General features: G+C 33.0%; 2 protein-coding genes across 3 annotated transcripts; one reads left to right on the forward strand and one right to left on the reverse strand.

Moving 5' to 3' along the window:
- Positions 1-6,198: 6,198 nt before the first annotated feature.
- Positions 6,199-8,460, reverse strand: LOC120092564 (CRIB domain-containing protein RIC6-like). The gene is made up of 3 exons (XM_039050685.2): positions 8,232-8,460; positions 7,595-7,697; positions 6,199-6,696 (listed from the first exon to the last, which is right to left on the reverse strand). Exons 1-3 carry the CDS (start codon positions 8,310-8,312, stop codon positions 6,332-6,334), a joined length of 549 nt encoding a protein of 182 aa, XP_038906613.2. The 5' UTR covers positions 8,313-8,460; the 3' UTR covers positions 6,199-6,331.
- A 3,031-nt stretch (positions 8,461-11,491) lies between these two features.
- On the forward strand, positions 11,492-24,721 carry LOC120068177 (nodulation receptor kinase-like). Of its 2 annotated transcripts, none has more exons than XM_039019882.2 (15): positions 11,492-11,866; positions 13,192-13,756; positions 15,868-16,355; positions 16,468-16,618; positions 16,919-16,990; positions 17,086-17,154; positions 20,769-20,840; positions 20,987-21,058; positions 21,157-21,335; positions 21,920-22,146; positions 22,409-22,535; positions 22,621-22,689; positions 23,485-23,674; positions 23,790-23,922; positions 24,036-24,721. In XM_039019882.2, the coding sequence occupies exons 1-15, from the start codon at positions 11,764-11,766 to the stop codon at positions 24,375-24,377; spliced, it is 2,859 nt and encodes a 952-aa protein (XP_038875810.1). In that variant the 5' UTR covers positions 11,492-11,763; the 3' UTR covers positions 24,378-24,721. The 2 variants fall into 2 exon arrangements, with proteins under 2 accessions (XP_038875810.1, XP_038875811.1); XM_039019883.2 differs by having other exon boundaries at positions 11,506-11,866; positions 21,280-21,335.
- The last annotated feature ends 377 nt before the right edge of the window (positions 24,722-25,098 follow it).

Raw genomic sequence — 25,098 nt, forward strand, 5'->3', positions numbered from 1 at the left:
TCAAAAAAATAAAAAAAAAAAAAAAACATTACTCACACAAAAAAACATATAATCTTAATATTTAAATACATATAACCATAGTAAATGACATACCATGTTTAATACATTATTTATCAACCCATCGACCCTCACAATCATGTCTAATGTATGTGGATGTTGTATCATCAATCTCAGTAAATGTATCAACATTGGGCATTCTTTGCATACCTCCATAACCACACTCTTGTAGCATATCTCCTATTTCATCTTCATAAAAATCATCCTCAATTGTTCGTTGTGGAGATGTTAAAACAATTGACCAACCCGAATTTGCGGGGTCTTTTACATAGAACACTTGTTTTGCTTGAGAGGCTAAAATAAATGGGTCTGATTTATGTCCAATACGATTGAGGTCCACAATAGTAAACCCAAACTTGTCTATTTTGACTCCAGTTCTATTCTCAACCCAATTACATTTGAATAAAATAAATGATAATCCATGATAGTCAAGCTCCCATATTTCTTGTATTACACCATAAAAGGTCATATCTGACATGACGGGCCTTTTATCCTTAGCACTAGAGACTTGCATTGTGGTAGCCGTTATACTAACTCCACTATTTTGAACCCTCCTAACATCATCGCGATTCTTTGTGTGATAGTAGTAACCATTGACCACATAACCAGAATATTTTGCCACAGTTGGACAAGGTTCATTAGCTATCCATCTCAAAGAAGGCGATATGGAATTTTTGGGAACTTCGAGAGCTAGTGCAACCTACAATATATTTCATAATATTTTAGTAGTTAACATTTAATTATACATCAAATAGTAGGTCTCTAGAGATTACCCGTGTGGACAACCACCGACTGAATGTACGATTATGCTCTTCTTGAAGCCACTTTCTACTTTTATTTTTACCAGAATTGAGCTTAGACAAAATATCCATATGTTGCCTATTATAAATGACAAAGTTAGTAGATTATTGAATAATCAAGTAACCTAAAACGAGAATAAGATGAAGATCTACATACTCGACGTAAGGAAGCACATCATTTACATTTTGAATGACATAAAGATGAGCTTGATCCAACTCATCCTTACTCGATCTGATAAAAGAAGCAGCTGATAATGCTCTATCAATGTTTGAATTCGCTTTCTTTGTTGATGAGTTTAGCCCAATAGAATTAACACCAGATACGAATTCAGAACAAAACTCTATAGTCTCTTCAACAATATAATTTTCTCCAACACATCCTTCTGGTCGATTTCTATTTCGTACATAAGTTTTCAACACTTTCATGTATCGTTCAAAAGGATACATCCACCTCAAATAAACAGGTCCACAAAACTCAACTTCTCTTACGAGATGCACTACAAGGTGTACCATTATTGTGAAGAATGATGGAGGAAAATACTTCTCTAAGAGGCATAGAGTGACAACGATATCCTTTGCATACCCTTTAACTGAGATGAATCGATCGCCTTGCAACATATAGCATTAAAGAAGAAGCATAGGCGAGTAATTGCAAGTCTTACATGTTTGGGTAAAATATCACGAATGGCTACTCGGTAATAATTGTTGCATAAGAACGTGATGGTCATGCGACTTAAGTCCGTAAAGTTTCAAATCTGTGAGCGACACTAAACTTTGAATGTTCGATGAATAGCCTTCAGGTACTTTAATTTCTGATAGTACCTTACAAAAGCTCAATTTCTCAGCTCATGTTAATGTATAACATGCGGAAGGTAAAAAGACTTTTTTCTCTCCTACTTGAGGGGCTAACTCTGATCTAATGTTCAGTTCCACCAAATCTAATCGAGTATTTATTCCATCCTTTGTTTTACTAGGAATATCAAGCAATGTATCAATAAGATTTGCACATACATTCTTTTCAATGTGCATCACGTCTAAACAATGTCGCACATCAAGATACTTCCAGTATTCTAACTCGAAAAGAATAGATTTTTTCTTCCAATAAGTTGAAGTGCTATCTCCACTGTTCTTTTCTTTGATACTTTTCTTACCAAATGAATATTGATACTTACTTGTTTCTGCAAGAATTTCTTCCCCACTCAATGGTTCTGGACCAAATTCTAATTCTTGTGCGCCATTAAAAGCTTTCTTTTGTTTCCTATATGGATGATGGCGGGGTAGAAACTTGCGATGCCCGAGATATGCCATCTTCTTCCCTTTTGGTAAATAAGTGGATGAAGTATTCTCTCCACAAATTGGACATGCATGATATCCTTTAACTGTACAACCACACAAGTTACCATACACAGGAAAATCATTAATGTCCATAATAAAATGGCTTTAAGCATGAAACGTTGTTCTTCATATGCATCGTAACATTCTACCCCATCTTTCCAAAGTTTTTTCAAGTCATCTACTAACGGAGCTAAATAAACATCTATGTCATTTTTCGGTTGTTTAGGACCAGATATTAGTGTAGTCAACATAAAAAATTTTCGCTTCATGCATAACCATGGAGGTAGATTGTATGTCACTAACATCACTGGCCAACAACTATATCTACTACTAAGATCTCCATGTGGATTTACCCCATTTGTCGAAAGAGCAAGACGAAGATTTCTAGGTTATGACCCAAACTCTGGCCACAAATTGTCTATTTTTTTCCAGGATAGGGCATCTTTGGGATGTTTTAATAAACCATCTATTTCTTTTTTTTTTTAGCATGCCACGTCAATAAACTTGTTGTTTCTTTACTTCGAAATATTCTTTCAAATCTTGGAATTGGGGGGAAATACCACATGACTTTTGCTGGGATATTCTTAGCCCTTTCGTTTAAATTTTTTTGAAGCTTCCATCTTGACGTACCACAAATGGGGCATACATTTGCATTAGAGAGTTCTTTTCTAAACAAGCAACAATCATTTCTACATGCATGAATCTTCTTGTACTTCATTCCAAGAGTACCCAACATCTTTTTTGCTTCATAAGTAGAAGTTGGAATTTCATTAGGACTAGGTAATATGTCATGAATTAATTCCAACAACTCAGTGAAACTCTTATCGCTCCATCCAAATTTAGCTTTTAAATTATATAACTTTACCAATGTAGATATTTTGGAAAAAGTTTTACAATTTGGGTACAATGGTTTCTTCGCATCATCTAATAATTCTTCAAAATTATCAGATTTTCCACTAAAATAGTTATTGTATGCAGCCTCAAACATTCCAATTGTGTCATCAACATCAACATCATCCTCATCAACTTCGTCTCTTTCACTAGTAAACACATTTTCATTGTTTCTCTTAATCGGTAATGATTCACCGTGAAAAATCCATGTCTGATAACTTTGATCTATATCATTAAAAAATAAGTGTTCTCTTATTTTGTTCACATCTAGAGTCTTTGCATTAACACACTTCAAACATGGACAACTCATGACATTCCGTATATTTGAATGTTGTAGACCATTTTTAATAAACATCTCGACCCCTAAACCATACTCAGCTGACATTCTATTCATTTTCATCCATGACTTATCCATGATTGTAGAATATGCAACTTAATCTACAAATAATAATAATAATAATAATAACAAGAAAAAATTTAAAAGCATAAAATTATGATTGTAAAATATGCAACATCAATAAATTTAGAACAAATAGACTTTTAAGATAAGTATCTTATAAATATTACCTTGTCCTTGTTATTAATGTTGTTATGAAGTCCTTTTTGTGTTGGGTGCACACCTTCTCCACTTCTCGACCTTCTTAAAACACGTCCAATGCAATCTTCCTATCTTCCTTCCAAATCCCCAAGAATCAAAATTTGGCCTTACACGTCAAACTTGAACCTAACAAATAAAAAACTTCACTCAAAATCAAGTATTGAATCCAAACAAATATCACAATAAACCGTGTCCTTAGACCATGTTTTGTATGAGTCAATATCAAGGACTCAGTTTCGATCGATGAAAAGAAAAACCAAAAAACAAAAACTCAGCAAAGTTCAAAATTCTATCAATCCAAACAAATATCACAATAAACTGTGTCCTTAGAGTTAGACTCTTTCTATACATACTTCAAGAAAAGCTAACAATGAATACAAAACAACGATAACTAGCATGAGAAGCAACATGATGTAGTCCCCAAATATCACAATGTATTAGTTCAAAAACATAAGCAACAACATGTTTATTTGATGCAAAAGACAAATGCTTTTGGTCTAACCAATGGGCATACATCACAAGTAGTTGGCAAATATGAAACATTGTCCAAAACATACCATTCATGAGATAAGCTAGCCTTGCCAATTGTGGTCAAAGACGACTTGTCCTAAAGAACACAATTGTTACCATCAAATTTAATAGTAATAGTAATTGTTGTGTTAATGCACTAATGAAGCTGAGATTGAAAGCAAAAGTGGGAATATACAAAACATCAGTCAAGACAATATGTGTAATGAGACAAACATCCCCAACAAAATCCATGTGACATGAGAACCATTAGGCAAAGAAACAGAAACCCAACAAAATTCAACAAAATCCACTTGAGATTGAAACCATCAGACGAAGACCGACGGTGACCGATTCAGAAACAGTCAAACAGATTCAACAAAATCCAACAAAATTCATTCATATACTCTAAGGATATAGGGTTTTATTTGAAACAAAATCCATTCAGAAACAGTCAAACAGATTTAAACCATTAGGCGAGCGACGGCGTGAAGGAGATTGACGGACGAGCGAGCGACGGCATGAAGGAGATCGACGGACACGGGCGAGCGATCGATAGGGTTTGGGTAAGAGAGAAGGAAGCGGTGCACGAAGAAGGGTTGTCAAAAATCGGATATAGGGTTTTATTTTTTAATAAAATAAGGAAAAAAAATTACACCTTTAATGTCGGTTTAAAACCGACATTAAAGATCTATTTTTTTTAAAACCGACATTATACATCCGATTTCACTTTTTCCAACAGACATTAAAGCTCGAATTTCTTCTAGTGTGGGACACACAATATAAAGTCATTTATCTTTAATTTCGTTTATATATACATGTCATCTATTTTTCAAGAGAAATTACCCGTTACAATATATTTATTTTTGTGTTTTTTTTTTTTTTTTGTTTTTTTGGGTGAAATTTTTATCGATATTTTCATTAAATAATAAAATATATATAAAATAAAATAACAAAAATACTTATGGGATCCTAAATTTTGGGTCTAGTTTTTATATGAGGGTTTTTTTTCCTCCGCACGTGTGACCCAATTCTAGATGCATTATTGTAGAAGGACCCAATTCTAGACATATTATTTCAAATGATATATTGACATTTATATTAAACTAACCATAAGATAATTATTTTAAACGATATTGCTCATACACAATTTTAGTTATCTTCGTGCATGTCATTCAAATTTTTGTGGTACAATAGGGATGGTGGTTCGAGCCACAAATCTCTTGATTGCTTACACATCTATATGCCAATTGCTATGCTTATTTTAGCATTTTACTCGATTATCTAATCATAGTTTGTTATATGACAAATTCTTCTAATTCCCTTTAATAAAATTATTATTATGTTTTCTTTTTTTTTGTCTGTCTGTCTAATTAGAGTGGATGCAGATGGATGGATGCATTGACGCATGTATAGTATTAGTATTAAAATTATCCAATCTCACTCATTCTATGCCTTCAAAATTGACCACTATTCTTGAGTATTGTTTAATTTTATAATTTTAATATAAATATATAAATATATAAATTTCAAACTTATTACGACGATATTATAATTTTGGTTTAAATACTATTTTGATTATTGTACTTTTGTGTTTTTGGTTTTCGTTCATTTTAGTTTCTGTATTTTTAAAATGTTTATTTTGGTCCTTATAATTTTAATTTTGGTTCATTTTGGTCTTTATAATTTTAAATTTGCTTCATTTTATTCTTTGAACTTTAAAAAGTGATATTTTGATCCTCTTTAAGAATGGAGTAAAATGAAAATAAAGGAATCAAAATGGTTACTTTTTAAAAGTATAAGAACCAAGTATAGACACCAACAGAAATAGTATTTAACCCTATAATTTTAAAGAATGGAGCTTCTGAGACCAACTTTGTCTTTTTAACTTCATCGATGGTTGTTCCTTCATTTTCATATACGCTTTAATTTAAATTACAAATTTAGTTTAGAAACTTATGAGGTCTCTCTTTTCGAGAGACACTGGTTTTGGGTAATATAGAATGACTAGTTTGAGTTAAATATGGGCATACACTGGTCTCTGGTGGGTATGGTATGGTAAAAAAGTAAAAAAAGTAAAAAGTAAAAATCCATATGGTAAAAGATATGAATAAGAACGATAAAAACAGTTAAAATGAAAGAACTAAGGGGTCTGACACAAATCAGAGTCCTTGGATATAGATATGGATCCAGTTCCGGAGGTGGTGCCAGGATCGGAATGAGGGGACACGTATGTTTCTGCAGCGCCAATGTGCGGCTTGGCTCTGCTTGTTTTCTTGCGTCGCCCGTTTCTTGGGATGTCGGGTAGGCTTGAGCTGGGCGAGTGGTCGTGGTCGGAGGACGATTCCTTTGACTTTGAAGACCGTCTTGCTTTTTGTCTCTCTGACCTTTCTCTACATGTCGGAGACTCCCCTGACGATGGATGTTTTGATGTTTTTGTTATGTCCCCTAAACTTCGTGCTGCTGTTGCTGATGAATTCGAACCTTTTTCTCCTCTTCTGCTACGATCTACATTCACAAGTTTACATTTTCTTCCATTTTTATATGTTCTCATTTTGATAATGTTTACGAAAATATTTCATAAATCTATAAATTCTCAATTTTGTGTGGACTAGGTCTCCAATAAATTCAATTTCTTTAAAAAAAAATGATTAATCTGGTATAAATAAATTTGATGTACAATACAAACTTTCAATTTTCTTGTGTTTGTAGATCCATTATTTTAAAATTTTTATTGGGACTAAATTTATAATTTTGAAAGTCGAAAATCATATATCAAAATCATAAGCCTCAGAATCTGTAAGCGGGAGTAAATTAATGGGTTGTATCTAAGTTTCATGTTCGTGTCAACTGTTTCTAAAATCATCTACCATAAACTTTCAATTTTGTGTTTAATAAATCTATAAACTCTAAAATGTCTAATAATAGTTCAAATTTGTAATTTTGTATATAATAGGTCCATGATTTATTCAAGGGTTTTTTTTTTTTTTTTTTTTAAATTATTGATATGTTTTATAACACTAAGCTTTCAATTTTGTTTAGTATTAAATGTCAAATAGGGGAAGAAATAAAAAATGCAAGACCTAACTATTTAATACAAAATCATTTTAGAGATTTATTAGACAATTTATAAAGTTTAGTGGATATAAATTTAAAAATTCAGTCTAAGTTTATAAAAATTAGAAAAACGAACCAACTTATTTACAAATATAATAAAATGTTACCGTTTATCTGATAAACAATAATAGACACTATTCATATTTATTATCAAAATCATCATTGACACTTATAGACATAGATAGAAAGTAATATTTTGTTATATTTAAAAATATTTCTAAACGTTTTCTATTTAATTTAAGTGAAATAATATTATAATTATAATGTATAAAAAATTGAGTAAGCGTACCTTCAGACACCCATTTCACAGAAACGCCCTCTTTGATGTCTCCAGGGGCAGGAAGACACAAAGGAGCTGATGAAAACGATGGCGCTGTTTTAAATTCATTCATCTGCAAAATTACTTACCATTTATATACATATTTATATATACACCTATGTATGCAAATAAATAAATAAATTTACAACTAATTAGGACATAAATCTCTCTCAGTTCGAATCTCCCCTTTCATATAAATGATTTTGAATTCGATAAAATAATAATATTATCATTTTGATTCATGTTTTTTTGTAGTACAATTCCATTTTAATATTTTTACTTTGAATTATCTAATTTTAATCTATGTACTGAGAATGGATCTTGAATTTAGTTCATATATTTTCAATAAATTTTAAATTTAATTATTCGATGTCATTTTTTATTAAAACTTGATAATAATAATAAAAATTTTGGTATAAGAAAAGATACAATATGTGAATAAATTTATGTAGAAAATGCTAATTGAGACTAGAACTAAAATTGAATATTGTATAAATGAAATTGAATTAAAATGATATTTGAATCTAATAAGTCAATGTAGAAATAATGTACTAAAAAGTCAAAAGGTTCGGATCTTCTATCTGGTAAATTAATTTAAAAATCTTACCCAGCTTGGAGGATTGACAGAAGGACCATCCCAACCAATATGGGCAACATGCTTTACATCTGTTGGATGCCCAATTTGCATTTCAGCTTCTTTGTCATTGTCTGTAAACCCAAGATCTCAAAAATATAATGTTGCCATTCTAATTGATTTTTTTTTCTACTGATTATTTATTCCTTTTTTTTAAAAAAAAAAAAAAAGAAAGATAAATATAATAAATCAAAAATCTTTCTACTTGCCAAATATTTGAGATATATATCTTAGGCCCTTTAGAAGCCCCTTCACTCTGCTATTTGACATTCAGAATATATATATATATGATCTTATCTCCTTTAGCACACACTCTGTCTATGAATTATGCAGCTTCTCAACCCCAGATTCAATCAAATCTTCCAGTTTAATGCTGAATTATTATCAAAAAAAAGAAAAAAAGAAAAAAAACCAGTTAAGTCAATTCAACCATTAATAATAAGATAGATAAAAGAGAAATAGGAAAAACATAACGAAATCTGCGTATTAGAGATGACTATGTGTAGACGATCATCTCTATTCTGATCTTCATTTGTGAGGGACGAGACATTAATCATAAAGGCGTTCTGAATGAATCGTACGAAAGCTCCAAATAAAAGTTGAAAATTTTGTTTTGTCTGACCTCTAAATACAAGAAAGAAGGTGTGAGGCAGTGAGAAGCCATGATTCTGACATGTTGATTTGTTGGGGGAAAAGAAAAAATGGTTCTTGAAAATTAATTGGGGCAAGATTTTTGGAAATGGGTCAAGAAGCTGAGGAAGGAAGGAAAAAGGGTATGGACTATTGATTAACTATTTGTGTTCCAGAGAAGCTTATCGATAATTTGAGCTGCAATATTCCAATTCATTATTGTTTCTTTTTTTTTTTACCTCCACCAATCGAAATTTTAGCTACAAAATGTTTACAAATTTTAACCTTTAACTTCTATAATTAGCCTTAACTTTTACAGCTCTTCTACTCTGAATTACAGCCTGTGTTAACTCATCCAATTCTTTCCAGATTTATCAAAGTTTCTTATTTACCTATATACCCAGATTTTAATTTAAACTAATTCTTGACGTTCCCTTAACTGTCAAGGATAAAAATTATTTTATGGGGTATGAATATTAAATTATTAGATTTATATGTTTGGGTTTTAAATATTTGGGACAATTAATGTCCGTGAAGTTAAATATTTGCATTTGATTTATCAATTTGGTATATGTTGGTGCCAAAATACGGACACAAAAATTACGTATTTGGCCTTCATGTGACAATGTACACCTGCAAATTTCTAACTCGAAGATAAAGGGTTTGACCTGCAAGATTAAAAGATTCTGGTGTGGTGCTTGTAATACATGCTTCAATGCTTAAGTTAGCAAGGAATTTTTAGATTATAGTATCTTAGTTCTCGACTCTACCATATATTGATAATAATGTTGGTTGAACGAGGTCGAGGACGATGGCATGGGCCGAGTCAATGCCACTTTCCTCTATCCTTAGGTCACTCCTTGTCTTGGACTTTCCCTTTTGGCCCAAATCTTGTCATCATCATCCCTATACCCTTTGATAGGGGTGTACCAATGACTCGACAACCTAATATCTAATAGATATCCCAAATATTTGATATTTATTATTTTAGTTTTGTCCTCTTACATGCTTTCGAAGAAAATTCCAAGAGATCATCCAATATAGAATTGTTCTAAGCTAAATATATTTGACTAAGAAGTTTTTATGATTGAGTCACTGAAAGGAAAGATGCATTTTATCGGTATACATAGTAATTTTTAATTCTTTTAATTTTTTTAACTATACTTTTATATCTTTTAAATATTTTTTATTCTAATGTGTTATCGATTCATCATGCACCTCTTTTAAATTTGGGGTATTATAATTTCAACCGTTTGAAAACATGTGAAACAAACCAGCTTTAAACGGATAAAATAGTAAGAGCAATTGAATTATTATTAAAAAAAAGGTGGAATTATAATGGAGCACAATATGAAAATTAACAAACAAGGTTTAATCTTCTGGCCTCAAATATTTAATATTCAACAAATGGAAATGGATACATAAAGTGAAATTAGCGAATATTTAATCTGCAATCTTCGGTATGTTTATACATTAAGTTTTGGACGTTATATATTTTGTTCTAGTTAAATCCTAATTTATGGCCATTAATTAAATAAAATATGATCAATTACGGTACAAATTAACTCCACGAAATAATTGTAAGCATTAAATAATTGATCGTTCTCTGTTTTCGATTTTATATCGTACTTTCTGTAAAAGTGAACTTGAGGAGGTTTTCTAAAAACCATTTTATTATTTAAAATTTCAATGTATTTTATATTGGTTTAGTGATTTAATTTTACTTTTATATTATTCCCTTTATTTCAAATCAAATTACAAAACAACAATAATAATAAATCAATTCAAATTACTAAATGGGCATAGATGCAATTAATCAAACTATGTAAGCACGTAAAGAAAAATTACTAAAAGGGCATAGATGCAATTAATCAAACTATGTAAGGACGTAAAGAAAATGACGTTCAACAGGGCATTAATGGTGTGTTTGGCCCAATAAATTGTGAAGTAGGACGTCTGGAAGTAGGAGTCGTGAACTCCACTCCTTGTTTGGTCTAAGGAGTTAGTGGGTTCCACTATTAAAAAACATTAATTTTATATCTTATCAACTTCTTACATTGTGAGTCTCAAGAGTTCACAACTTCTTAGACCAATTAAGTATATACACACTACAATTGTTGTAAAGAAAAATTTAGACAAATTATTACAAATTGCAATGAACTCGAGAAAAGAAATCAAAATATCAAAAGAGAGGGAAAGGTAGGAAAAGAGAAATAAAAGAATTAAAAAAAAAACCACATCAACTAAATTTTATAAAAAAAAATTAATGAAAATTGTCACCTTATCACATTACACATCTCCATTAGTTGAACTAATGTTCTACCTAATCAAGTATTCATTTAGAGATATTTTTTAAATCCCAATATTAAAATATCACATTCTGTATTTTAAAATTTTAGATACTAAATAGATAACCAACTCAAATCTCAAGGAGAAGAAAAAATGCATTAGTACTCTTCCTTGTAGCATGAAGATGAAGGGTTATCCACCCAATATATTATTATTATTATTGTTTGAAAAAAGCCAATATATTATAAACTATAATTAGTCTAAACAATGTTAATTTATGTCTTTATCACCAACCCAAATTAATAATACTAGTCATACAAATAATTATAACTAAAAAATTGATTACAACCTTTGTTTTGATTCTAATAACCAAAGTTGTTGTAGGATGGATGCAAATTCCTTTATTCTCCTTGTATTTGCTCAATTTGAGGTCAACTCAACCTAACCCATTACCTTCCATCTTCTAAATCCTCTCTGAAAATCCTGTCCCTAAATTTGAGTCCATAGAAATATATATTGTGTAGATTATGATCAAAACAGTTGATTAAAGGTTTTGTTAGTCTCAAATGGAGATCAAAGCTTGGTTATGGAAGAGATCAAGATGATGAGAGGATTCTATAATTGGGGTTCAACCATTGCTCAGCTGCTTATTATCTTCATTCTCCTTCATCCAACTACAGCACAAGAGGGTTAGTAGTGTATTTTGGTTGGAAATTTTAGTCATTAAATACTTCCAATCTCATGAATTTCTTTTTTTTTTTTTTTTTTTTTCTTTTCAAAATTTCATTTGATCATGATTTTAGGTGAAGATAAAATGATAATTTTGTTTGTTTAAGAAAGTTGATGATTGTGGGATTAAATTGATCCGTGGAATCCTAGATCCATATAATGATTATTTGTGTTTAGTCTTGGAGGTTTGAAGGTCAAGAATTAGTAAGGTTATGATATTATATAAGATAAATGAGTTCCATCCCAAAATCAATTGACAATGAAAATAATAATTCATGCATCTTATAAAAATTGTGATGTTTATTGATTCTTTTGATATGGGATCCTCACAGTTATATCAAACGATTCCATCCTCTCTTCTAGAAACTAAGGGGTTTGTTTAGGAGGCTAGCATGGAATCATGATTACGATGAAATGTTTAAACGACGTTGGAATGAGATTGTGAAAAGTGAAAACAATAGAAAAGAAAGTTGGATTGAAAACGTGAGAATGGAATGTAATAGGGGTTACAAACCGAGCCCAAAGCCCTAAGTCTAAATTGGGCTTCGAATTACAAATCCATCACATTCTCGCTTCCTAAATAGGTCTTAATAGGTTAAATTGTAAATTTGGTCCTTTTAATTTAGAGAAAGTTATAATTGAATCCCTATGATTTATGATTTGAATTTAGTCTTTATCGTTTGATAAAATTCTCATAAATAATTTTTAGGGCAAATTGCAAAAACCACCTCTAAAAAATGGGGGTATAGTTATAATTATACCCTTAAACTTTCAATTTAAAAAGTTGAGCCATCAAATTTAACCTAGTGTTAAAATTAAACCTTCAAAATTACATAATTGTATAAGTTTGAGAGTTCAATTTTTATCATTTATGAGTCTAATTTCTATAATTATTATAAGCTTGAGGGTTCAATTTTTAACACACTTTTAGAAGTTTAGGAGACCAATTCTTGTAATTGAAAGTTTAAGAGTGCAACTAACACCATACTTCAAGGGTAGCTTTTGCAATTTGTTCTAATTTTTAAGATAGAAATTATTTATTGAGCAATGATTACACCTAACCCATATGCTCTTCACTTTTTTACCACGCAAAAAAAAATAAAAAAATATTTTTTTAAAAAAATAAAAATGCCACGTGACAATATTTTATTAAACTGTACTTTGAGATGCACCAAAATAGATGCATCCAAGGAAGCACCCAATTTTTTCTCTTATTTATAATAATTTTACCTAAATTAAATTAGAAGTTCAAATCCTGATATTCCACTCTCGTAAAATTATACAGGTTTTGTGAGCTTAGCATGTTGTGCAGACACAAACTACAAAGACAAAAACACAGGTATTGAGTGGAAACAAGATTCCCAATGGTTGTTCCCAAATGATTCATCAACTTGTGGAAACATAAACAACAATAATAATGAGAAATCTCGAATGTTTGGTAGTACTGTCATAGGACAAAAGAGATATTGCTATCATTTAAGCACTGTAAAAGGGCAAGAATATTTGATAAGGGGTACGTTTCTGGTGAACGAATCAAGTAGTAGCGGTGGCAGGGGCGGTGACGGTGACAGCCGGGATAATTGGTCGTCTTTATTTGGTGTTTATATTGGGAAGACGGTTCTGGGTTGGGTCAAATCCTTCCAAGACTCGGTGGTGATTGAAGGAAGTTTTAAAGCTGAAAGAAATTACATAGATTTTTGCTTGGAGAAAAACAATATACAAGATGAGGCTTATATGTCATATCTTGAGCTTCGACAACTACGGGATTTTAGTTATCTCTCAAGATTTCCATCTCACATTTTCAAACTCATTTCTAGACTTAATTTGGGAGAATCCATATTGGATATCAGGTATTTTATTCCCTTCTACTTTTTTTTCCCTGTGTCGATCGTGTATTTAAACTGTATCTATCTTTTCATAATCTATGGTAGAAAAAAATTCAAAATATTTAAGAAAATAAAGAAAAAATGGTCACAAAAGCTACGAAAAGATAGGTTTAACTTATGATGATGCTCAAGTATTTTTTTCTTCTAATAGGTTGGGCTAAAAACTATTTATTTTATCATTAACGAATTAAATCTTTTATTAGGTGCTTTATATATTTTTTTAAATTAAAATTTGGTATTGAGTAATTTATGTCGAGTTGCATTAATATATATCTAGATATAGTCAAACAAGTATGATTAAACTGATATTCAATATGTGTAAACAAGTAAAAGGTTTGTAGCTCAACAAGTAGGATATATATATATATATATATATATATATATATATATATGTTTTTTTTTTTTGAGTGGGTCAGGAGAGTAAAAGAATTATATCTCATATGTTAAAGAACATTTGAGTAAAAGAATTATATCTCATGTGCTAAAGAACATTTAAGTAGATAAAACATCAATTGCAATCTCAAATGACCAATGATTTGATCTCAAACCTCCCGTTGTTACTCAAGAAATTAACTCTATTGATTAGAGATTAACATGTATATTTTAATATTTTAATATCTATTTGATACAAAATTAAAAATATAATGTTAATATTTCGAAAGTTCATGGGCATATGATTAGATTAAAATTTAATTTTTAAATAAGCAAGTTGATGATGAGTTGTGATAAACAAGAGAAAAGAATTTTTTTTAGGCAATGAAAAGAAAATTTAATATAGGAAGGAAGGAGTTTATCTGATTTTACATTTTTTATTGGTCAAATTAAAAAGTTTAGTCCATTAAAATGGTGTCTTTTACATATCTAAACATGAAATAGTTTTTAGAATAGGTTGAGAGCAGTTTAATAAATCTCTAAATTCTAAAAATTCTGAGTAGATTGTTCCATTTTAATTTTGTATCAAATACATCTCTTACCTATTAGATATTTTTAAAAAAAATTATCTATTATACGTAAAATTGAATTTTTGCATCTAAAAAGTCCACAACCTTTCAAATCCGTGTTTAAAAATTTGGTGAATTTTAAAAACTATCTAATAACAATTAGACACAAACTGAAAATTGATATTAAACCATTTTAAAACTCTAGAATCTAGTAAAAACAAAATTGAAAATTAGAGCCCATTTGATAACTAGTTGATTTTAAAATTTTAGTTTTTGGAAGTTAAGCCTATAAACACTTATTTCTCCTCTAAATTTCTTATTCTACTATCTATTGTTTACCAATGTTTTCAAAAATCAAGTAATTTCTTTTAAAAAGTAATTTTTAAAAACTTATTTGTTTTTTTTAATTTAGCTAAAAATTCAATTATTGCATTAAAAAATACTAATCGTGGAAAGAAATTAAGAGAAAATAGACTTAATTTTTTTTTATATAAAAAATTCATAAACAAAAGGATTACCAAATGGTAGAGAGCGTATTTGGAATACCAACTTATAATTGGTGTAAAATAACTAAACTTCAATGATGTTTACTATTAAAGTTTGTACATTTATTGAGGATCTCTATCTTCTCCTCCTCCATCTGCACATTTATAAAAAAAATTCCATCTTACAACTATGCACCCCAAATATGAACTTTCAAACTCCAACATATTAACTTCGGTCTTTATAATTCAACTCAAGATCCCGAAACATCCCCTTAAGGATAAGTGAACTTGAAAATTCTAAAAGTAAACCATTTCTTATAAAAAAAATGAGGACAAATTATAAAACTATCCATAAAGTATGATGGTAGTTGCAACTTACAATTACACTTTCCAACTTTCTATTATAAAATTTGAGTACTCAAATTTATACAAATGTTAAAATTGAATCTTTAAACTTATAGTAATTATACAAATTTGTACCTGTTACAATTTTTACTATCATATTTTAAGGATGTTTTTTTGTAATTTGTAAAAAAAAAAAAAAAAAAAAAAAACAAACAAACAGTGACTATAACTCTCTTGTCTACATTATATTCTGATATTTCACAGTCTCACAAAAAATTTACTAGAACGGTGTTGCAAATTTCAGATACCCAAATGACCCGATCGATAGAATTTGGAAAGCATCACCATCTTCCCAAAATGTAGGTCGATTCTTATCACAGCCTAATATCAACATCTCTTCCAATTCCAACTACAATGCCTCGCTTGGCGTTCCTTTGGAAGTCCTTCGAACTGCTCTTACACATCCCAACCACCTGGTTTTCCTCCACGATGACCTGGACACAGCAACTTACGAGTATCGTATCTTTTTTCACTTTGTTGAGCTCAACCAGACTGTTGAATCTGGCCAAAGATTGTTTGACATTTACATTAACAATGAAAAGAAAGCAATAAATTTTGACATTCTAGCTCATGGGTCCAATTACAAATGGGAATTTTATGACGTTCTGGCTAATGGGTCACTTAATTTGACCTTGGTTAAGGCTTCAGTCGGGTCTGAGTTAGGACCCATTTGCAGTGCTTATGAGATTATGCAGGTGCGCCCATGGATTCAGGAGTCTGGCGAGAATGATGGTAAGATTACGTTTTATTTGGCTATGAAAGCAAATAATGTTCGAGTTTTGGTTTTGGAACTTTGTTACTAATTGGCCAATTTTTCTCACTTAATTCATTTTCTGCTTCCCAGTTGAAATAATTCTGAAGGTGAGAGATGAATTGTTGGTTGCTAACCAACAAAATGAAGTGTTGGGTATTTGGTCGGGGGATCCTTGTCTTTTGATTCCATGGAACGGTCTGGCTTGTGACTCCATCAACGGATCCTCTGTTATCACCAAACTGTTAGTGGTTCCATTCTATTGTTCATGAGTTGTCTTGTGCTCACTTCAAGTATGTATTTAATTCACTTGAAATTGGAACAAACAAAGGGAAATTGTTGTGTTGGCAGGTTTTGAACTCAGATTCTCTTACCATACATGTTTAATAATTAACATTACAAACGTTTGAGCTATTATTGGTTCATTAGATCATCTAAGTTACTTCTTAATAATTCTCCCTAGTTAATGAGATGCTGTTACTATTTCCAGTGATTGATTGTTTTGGTGTGGGCCTTTATTCTGTTCGTTTGTGCAATTTTCCAGGGACCTCTCTGAGCATGAATTCAAAGGATTGTTTCCTGGCAGTTTACCTAAGCTGGCCCATTTACAAACTCTGTATGGTTAACTCACAATTTATTGTCTTTTCATCATTAATATTTAGGTGAGTAGTCTAAGTTTAACTTCAAAATGATTCTTTTTGTGGTATGCAGGGATCTCAGCAACAACGACTTCACTGGAAACATTCCATCATTTCCCACTTCTTCAGTGTTGATATCAGTGTAATAAGCTGATGTTTCTTTGTTTGATTTTGAACTTTCCCTTAACTCCCTCGATATAGATTTATGTTTTCTAATGAAGAAGTTATGTAACATTTAACTTTGTTGAATATAAAGTGTATCAAAATCTATATGCACTACAAAATTTCCCTTAGTGGTTTCCCTTGAAACTAAGGGACTTAGGTGATTGTTTATAGGCCTGGGGGTATGATAATAATTTACCTTACCCTAATTTTCTTTCATTTTTTTATTAAGGTTTGTTGGAGCCTATAAATAAGAGCCCTCATGTATCTTTCATATTATGTTAAAAAATATTAAAAAGGAGACTCTCTATCGTGGTTTTTCTTCCCTATTCTAGGGTTTTCCACATAAACCTTGTGTCTTCTATTTCTATCTTTTAACATGGTATCTGAGCATGGTGACGGAATCCTAGCCATCGTTGGCGAAAACCAACTAGTGCAAGATAACATTAGGTCTTCACCACCCCTGCTTCCACCATCGCCGCAAATGGAACCTCCAACTGCAGCCACCATTGCTGAGAACGCCATCGTTGCTGCCGCCGCCACTGCTGTCCAAGCCGCCATTGACCGATATCTTCAATCCCTGCAGATACGTCTGTTGCAACACCTGATTGGAAACCCTAGTGCGACCGCTCTCTTCTCCAATGCTGCCACCGTTGATTTTGGTCCTGCTGTCGGTAGCCGCTTCATCCAGCCACCGAAATTTGAAGCCGGTGCTCTTGAGTCTTCCGCCCACCACAGAGGCAAGTCACTAGCCGCGTATGATGTGCCGGCTACGAGCTACGGTCCAACTCCTAAATAGCCGCCAACTATATACATGCCGTCGTCGGGATTTCTTTCTCCTGCGCCACCGAGCTATGAACACCAAGGATCGATTTCCGACAATGGTTCAATAACAATTGGCTAATCTTCATGCAAGTTTTCAACAATAAATCGCTGCTCTTGGGGTAGCCCTAGGCACTTCCACAAACTTAAATTCAAGTGTTATTGAATTTAGACGTTCCTTTTAGTCTACCTCCAGAGAATCCGATAACCTCTTTATCTGCTTTAACTATTGCAAACTATTTGTTTGGATCTATGGGAAATTCCACAGACTTAATTGTAGGAGAAAAGTTAAATGGCGAGAATTATTTCTCTTGGTCTCAGTCCATTAAAATGGCTCTTGAGGTGCGTCACAGGTCTGGGTATCTAACTGGTGAGATACCTAGACCTAGACCAAGGGACCCTCAAGAGCACATTTAGAAAGGAGAAGATTCCTTGCTACGATCACTGCTGATTAATAGTATGTAGCCTCAGATAGGGAAACCATTGTTGTATGCTGCAACTGCTCGAGATATCTAGGATGCAGTTCAGAAATTATATTCTAAGAGGCATAATGCATCTCGTCTTTACACTTTGCATAAACAAGTTCACAAGTGCAAATAGGGGATGATGGATGTCACTTCATACTTTAATAAACTGTCCCTAATCTGGCAGGAGATGGACTTGTATCGTGAGATTATCTGGGATTGTCCTTGTGGAGGTGTCCAATATTCCAAAATTGAGGAGGTAGATCGTGTATATGATTTCCTAGCTGGTTTGAACTCCAAATTCGATGCAGTGTGAGATCGTATACTGGGACAAAGACCTATACCCTCTCTTATGGAAGTGTGTTTTGAGGTTCACCTTGAGGAAGACAGATCCAGTGCTATGAACATCACAACTGTGTCTGCTACTGATTCAGCTGCTTTTAGCGTGAAATTATCTGGTAATGATGGTGACAAGCAAAATGGGAAACAGACCTTAGTGTGTGAACATTGCAAGAAACCCTGGCATACAAAGGAATAGTGCTAGAAATTATATGGTAGACCACCGAATGGCAGACGATGCCCTCCAAATGACAAGCCCAATCCTGGTCGGGCTCTTGTGAGTGAATCTGCAAGTACTTTTCAGCCACAACCTCAGAAGAATTGTCAAAATGACTCTGCTATCTAGTAGCGAAGTTAAACACGATTCGGGTGCTTCTCTCTGTTGTAGTAAATAAAGATTGGCCTCTCCACCAACTTGATGTGAAAAATGCTTTTCTAAATGGTGAATTAGAAGAAGAGGCGTATATAAGCCCTCCTCCAGGTTTTGAAGTTCAGTTTGATCATCAAGTGTGCAAACTCAAGAAGTCTTTGTATGGTTTGAAACAGTCCCCGAGAGCTTGGTTTGACAGGTTTACTACCTTTGTTAAGTTCCAAGAGTTCACTCAGGGACATTCTGATCATACATTGTTCACAAAAAGGTCAGTATCTGGAAAAATTGTTGTCTTAATCGTGTATGTGGATGATATTGTCTTGTTAGGAGATGATATTGTTGAGATCACCAGACTGAAAAAGAAAATGGCAGACGGGTTTGAAATTAAAGACCTCGAAAATCTAAAGTATTTCCTTGGAATGAAAGTGGCTAGATCAAGAGAAGGGATCTCTATCTCACAGTGGAAATACACTCTTGACCTTTTAAAAGAAATAAGCATGATTGGATGTAGCCTGCTGACGCTCCTATAGAATTCAATGCTAAACTGGGAGATTCTGTTAACAAAGTTCCTGTTGATAAAGAGAGGTATCAGCGTCTAGTGGGAAAGCTAATTTACTTATCACATATCAGACCAAACATTTCCTATGTTGTCAGCGTAGTTAGTTAGTTTATGCAGGCACCTTATGAATAACATATGGAAGTTGTGAATCGAATCATGAGATATTTGAAAAGCACTCATGGTAAAGATTTAATGTTCAGAAAAACCGACAGGAAATGCATTAGGCCTATACCGACTCTGAATGGGCAGGATCAGTTATTGACAGAAAGTCTTCCTTAGGATACTGTACCTTTGTGTGGGGTAACCTAGTCACTTGGAGAAGTAAGAAGCAAAGTGTTGTTGCTAGAAGTAGTGCTGAGGTTGAATACAAAGCTATGAGTTTGAGAATCTATGAAGAAATCTAGTTGAAGAAAGTACTGTCTGATCTTCATCAAGATGGTGTTTTACCGACGAAACTCTATTTGTGATAATAAAACGGCTATTTGCATAGCCAATAATCCAGTACAACATGATCATACGAATCATGTGGAGATCGACAAACACTTTATAAAAGAGAAACTGGACAATGACAGTATCTGTATTCGATATATTCCATCAAATCAACGAGTTGCTGATGTTCTCACTAAAGGGTTATTGAGGTAAAATTTTGATTCATGTGTTAGCAAGTTGGGTCTGATCGACATCTACGCCCCAACTTGAGGGGGAGTGTTGAAACTAAGGGACTTAGGTGATTGTTTATAGTCCTGGGGGTATGACAGTAATTTACCTTACCCTAATTTTCTTTCCTTTTTTTTATTAAGGCTTACTGGAGTCTATAAATAAGAACTCTCGTGTATCTTTCATATTATGCTAAAAAATAATAAAAAGGAGACTCTCTATCGTGGTTTTTCCTCCCTGTTCTAGGGTTTTCCACGTAAACCTTGTATCTTCTATTTCTATCTTTTTAACAGTTTCAATTAGTTTCTTTTTCCATTATTTTCTCCCTAAATTGTAGTCAGGGTTTACAAGCTAAGAGGAATTTTAATTTTATTCATATCCAGGGATCTGAGGCACAATGATTTTACGGGAGAACTCCCTGAATCTCTTGCTTTGTTGCCACATTTGATAACCTTGTAAGTTGTTTCAGGATATTATGCAATCTTTTGGTATCTAAAACTTGTATAATTTAAACTGTTTCAGACTAGAGGCATTTCCCTAACCAAATCATGAACATTGTTATGAGTCTGCCAACTTTATCAGTGTTCTGATATATATGCAGAAACTTTGGCTGCAATCCTAACTTTGGCAAGGAGCTTCCACCCAGCTTCAACATGTCAAGACTTACTACAGAGTAAGAGTCCTTTCATCCACACTTGTATTGGTCGCATTTATGAATTGAAATGTATGCTAGATAATTCAACCGAAACTAAAGATTCTACCTCATTGCAGCTATGGAACATGTGATCATTCAGAATCAACATTTCCGAGAAAAGGAATTGTTATAGGAACAGTTGCGAGTGGATCAGTTCTATTTACCATTATTTTTTGTGTCATTTATGTGTACTGTTGCAGACAGAAATTTGTGTTTAGGGGAAGATATGACTTGAAAAGAGAGCTTATGATGAAAGGTGAGGTACTTTCTGATGACTCTCGCATCTTAAGATTCCCACAGAGAAAAATGATTTTTTAGTTTTTAATTTAAAGAAAAATTAATTTACCATTTTCAAATTCATGATCTGATTAGGTAGAGTTTCTACCATGATACTACCAAGAGATGGCATTTAAATTTACTTGGAATACATGTTAATGAATCACATTACGTGTTCTTTATATTTTCATCTGTATTCAATGAATTTAGGATTGTGATGAACAACTTCCAAGGTTCATCAACCTTCAAAGTTTGAATAATTTGACGTCGCCCCAAATCCCCCCCACCCCCACCAAAAGAAAAAAAGAAAGAAAAAGAATATAACAGAGTATGTTTTCTTTTATGATGCAAAGTTCCTTAAGAAAGTTATGCATGAATTAAAAACAAGGTTCTACGCAAAGATCATTAGACTCTGACTATCCATTATACTACATTGTGAGGAAGTGCTTCGCCATAATCCATCTACCTTTTTTCTTTTAAATATAAATCATCGGGGTGATATTCATCTGTGTATTGCGTTTGTGAAATACAGTAGTTACTAAGTGAAACTGACTTCAAATGCAGATATAATCATTTCTCTACCCAGCACAGATGATGCCTTTATAAAATCAATATGCATACAGTCATTTACTCTCAAGTACATTGAAGCTGCTACCCAGCAATACAAAACCTTAATAGGTGAAGGAGGGTTTGGATCTGTTTATCGTGGTACTTTGTCTGACGGTGAGGAAGTGGCTGTAAAGGTCCGTTCTGCCACATCTACTCAGGGAACACGAGAATTTGAAAATGAGGTTCGTATTAGAATCCCAATTTCTTTACTGTTATTATTATTTTTTCTAGTTCTCATAGAAAAACATCATTCTTTATTCTTTTTTGTTACTCGTCTATTTTTAACATTCATTCATTTAGTTGGATCAAGTATTGGACACAATTAAGTTGGTATATTTCTACAAAAAAAAAATTCATTACTTTATGTCGTAGATAGCTTCTAGAAAGCTTTCAATTATAGATGGCTTCTTACACCGCCTGAATTTGCTCATTTCTGAATTACAGCTAAACCTGCTTTCAACTATTAGGCACGAGAACCTGGTACCACTTCTTGGTTATTGCTGTGAAAACGACCAACAAATTCTTGTTTACCCTTTCATGTCAAATGGATCACTGCAAGATCGTCTTTATGGTAACTTTCATGTTAAATCATTTCCACCACCACCATATCCTCTTTCTTGTATGATATTATAAAACCAAAATTTTCAATCTACCAGGTGAGCTGGCGAAGAGGAAGACACTGGACTGGTCCACTAGACTTTCAGTTGCACTTGGTGCTGCCAGAGGCAAGTTGTATTGTAGTCATACATGATCATTTAATTTCCAATTCGTACTTGGACTTGACTTTGATATTACCGTTGCATTCTAATTTTTTTTGTTAGGTCTCTAATAGTCCAGACTTATATGACACGGGGAAAATGGGGCTAGTTAAAGCTGGTTAGAGAAGAGAGAATGTAAAGTCCCATGTTCAGCAATGTTATACAAAAATGGATTTTTTTATTATTATTATATTATTATTATTTTTTTTTGTGTGTGGTGGTGGTGGGAGGGGGGATTGGGCAATGGGCACTGTCAGAATGGCAATATCAAGAGAATAGTTGTTTGGAACAGAGGACTTGGTTGTCACACATTTCCAGTTCTAAGAATGCCTCGTTGTTAATGTTTAAACCCCTGATGATTGGATGGATGATGTAATTTTTGTACCAAGCTGCGGCAATGACCCGTGCAGTTATGTGCGAATGCCAATGTGGTGAATTGACCCACATGAGATTATTTTGCTGATGGCTAAAGAAGGAAGATGGCCAGAAGTATCGTAAAGTAATCCTACTAAATAAATTGTGTGACGAGGAATGGTCATCGCAGGATTGTTGCCTTTTCATAGTTATGGGAATTTGAGTTTGAAATCAAACGATCGTCTCCAATTCATTTCATCTTTAATTGTGGATTTTAGTGTAGAACATTGCCACCTTTCCTCAAAGAGAGAGCTTTTGAGTTGGAAACCATATCGATATCTTATATTTAACAGTTAACAAAATGGATGACGGGGAATTTCATGGGGAATTATCTCTTTACTTTTTCAGGTTTGACGTATCTTCACACATTTGCTGGGCGATGTGTTATACATAGAGATGTAAAATCAAGCAATATACTTCTAGATCATAGCATGTCTGCCAAGGTTGCAGATTTTGGGTTTTCAAAATATGCACCTCAAGAGGGTGACAGTGGTGCTTCCCTGGAGGTCAGAGGAACTGCTGGATATTTGGATCCTGAGTAAGCTTTTTGTTCCACTTTGGTTTTTGTTCACATCTTAATCACTCCAGAAAGAGATGAAAAATGGTTGATTAGTTTTATTTTTGTCAACTTGCAATTCATATTTGTTGTTCAGGTATTATACGACCCATCATTTGTCTGCTAAAAGTGACGTGTTCAGCTTTGGCGTTGTTCTCCTTGAAATCATATGTGGTCGGGAGCCTCTGAACATTCATAAACCACGCAATGAATGGAGCTTGGTTGAATGGGTATGGCCCAATTCAGAGATATCTTTATAAACTTTGAATTTGAAGTGTTTCTTAGTATTTGAAAAGTCATTCCAAACAGACCCTTCAAACTTATGAGTGGCTTTGAAATGCAGGCCAAAACTAATATAAGGGAGTCGAAGATTGAGGAGATTGTGGATCCTTCCATCAAAGGAGGCTACCATGCAGAGGCAATGTGGAGAGTGGTGGAGGTGGCATTGGCATGTATTGAACCTTACTCAGCCTATCGACCCTGCATGGCTGACATTGTGCGCGAGCTAGAGGATTCCTTAATCATAGAGAACAATGCTTCAGAATACATGAGGTCCATAGACAGTTTTGGAGGTTCCAATCGTTTTTCAATGGTTGTGGACAGAAAGGTAGTTCAACCACCCACTCCAACTCCGACAGAGCCATCACCAATCTCTCATGAGTTGGCCCCGCCCGAGCCAAGGTAGTCTTTGATGAAACTAGATAACTAGGTATTGCTAGGCTAGTTTAGTCTACAGATAGTGAGGATTCATGGACACCATTTGAGGAATGCTGAAAAAGTATGTTCGCACTTTCATGAAGTCTACTTGTTAGAATATATATGCGAGATGCATGATACATGATGCATTCCATGGTACATTTGTTTAGTACATTTCTAGTGAAGCTTATTTTATTAAGGTGCAAAAATGGTATGTATACATGTTATTTACTTTGTCCTTTTCAAGCATCCACTGTGATGTATAACAGGATAATTCCCTCCTTTGTAAGCGATTTGAGAAGAAATATATATATATATATATATATATATATATATATATACACACGAGTAAAAAGGTAATAACATTATAAAGGACAATATGATAAAAGATATTTACAATGACCTTACTTGAACATGATCTATTATATATGTTGTACAACATGATTTACTAGATATATTTTGTTGTCATTTTTTGACACTGTCTATTCCAAAAGAAAGCCCAGTTGTCGATCTACAGGATCCTAAAATTTTGGTGTTTGTATGACTAGCACGTAAGGTTCATGTGTGTGGGCGCGTGTGCTACCGTTTTTCATCCTTTTTTCCGTGGGTGTGGTCGGAATTTTCTCCTCTCTTGTTTGATCGTTTTGGTCACATAATATCTAATTTGTGGTTAGGTGAAAGAAGACTCGTGGGAATATTAGGGTTTTCTT

Source organism: Benincasa hispida, chromosome 12 (genome assembly GCF_027475165.1).
Source record: "Benincasa hispida cultivar pf3 chromosome 12, pf3_genome.v1.1, whole genome shotgun sequence".
NCBI lineage: Eukaryota > Viridiplantae > Streptophyta > Magnoliopsida > Cucurbitales > Cucurbitaceae > Benincasa > Benincasa hispida.

Excerpts from the sequence above, each read along its gene's own strand:
- LOC120092564 (XM_039050685.2), bottom strand. The coding sequence starts at position 8,312 with ATGCAAATTGGGCATCCAACAGATGTAAAGCATGTTGCCCATATTGGT. Across the intron at positions 7,698-8,231 it reads CTGTCAATCCTCCAAGCTGG|ATGAATGAATTTAAAACAGC; the intron begins GTAAGATTTTTA and ends GTAATTTTGCAG. Across the intron at positions 6,697-7,594 it reads TGTGAAATGGGTGTCTGAAG|ATCGTAGCAGAAGAGGAGAA; the intron begins GTACGCTTACTC and ends TTGTGAATGTAG.
- LOC120068177 (XM_039019882.2), top strand. The coding sequence starts at position 11,764 with ATGGAAGAGATCAAGATGATGAGAGGATTCTATAATTGGGGTTCAACC. Across the intron at positions 13,757-15,867 it reads GAATCCATATTGGATATCAG|ATACCCAAATGACCCGATCG; the intron begins GTATTTTATTCC and ends TGCAAATTTCAG. Across the intron at positions 22,690-23,484 it reads TGCACTTGGTGCTGCCAGAG|GTTTGACGTATCTTCACACA; the intron begins GCAAGTTGTATT and ends TTACTTTTTCAG.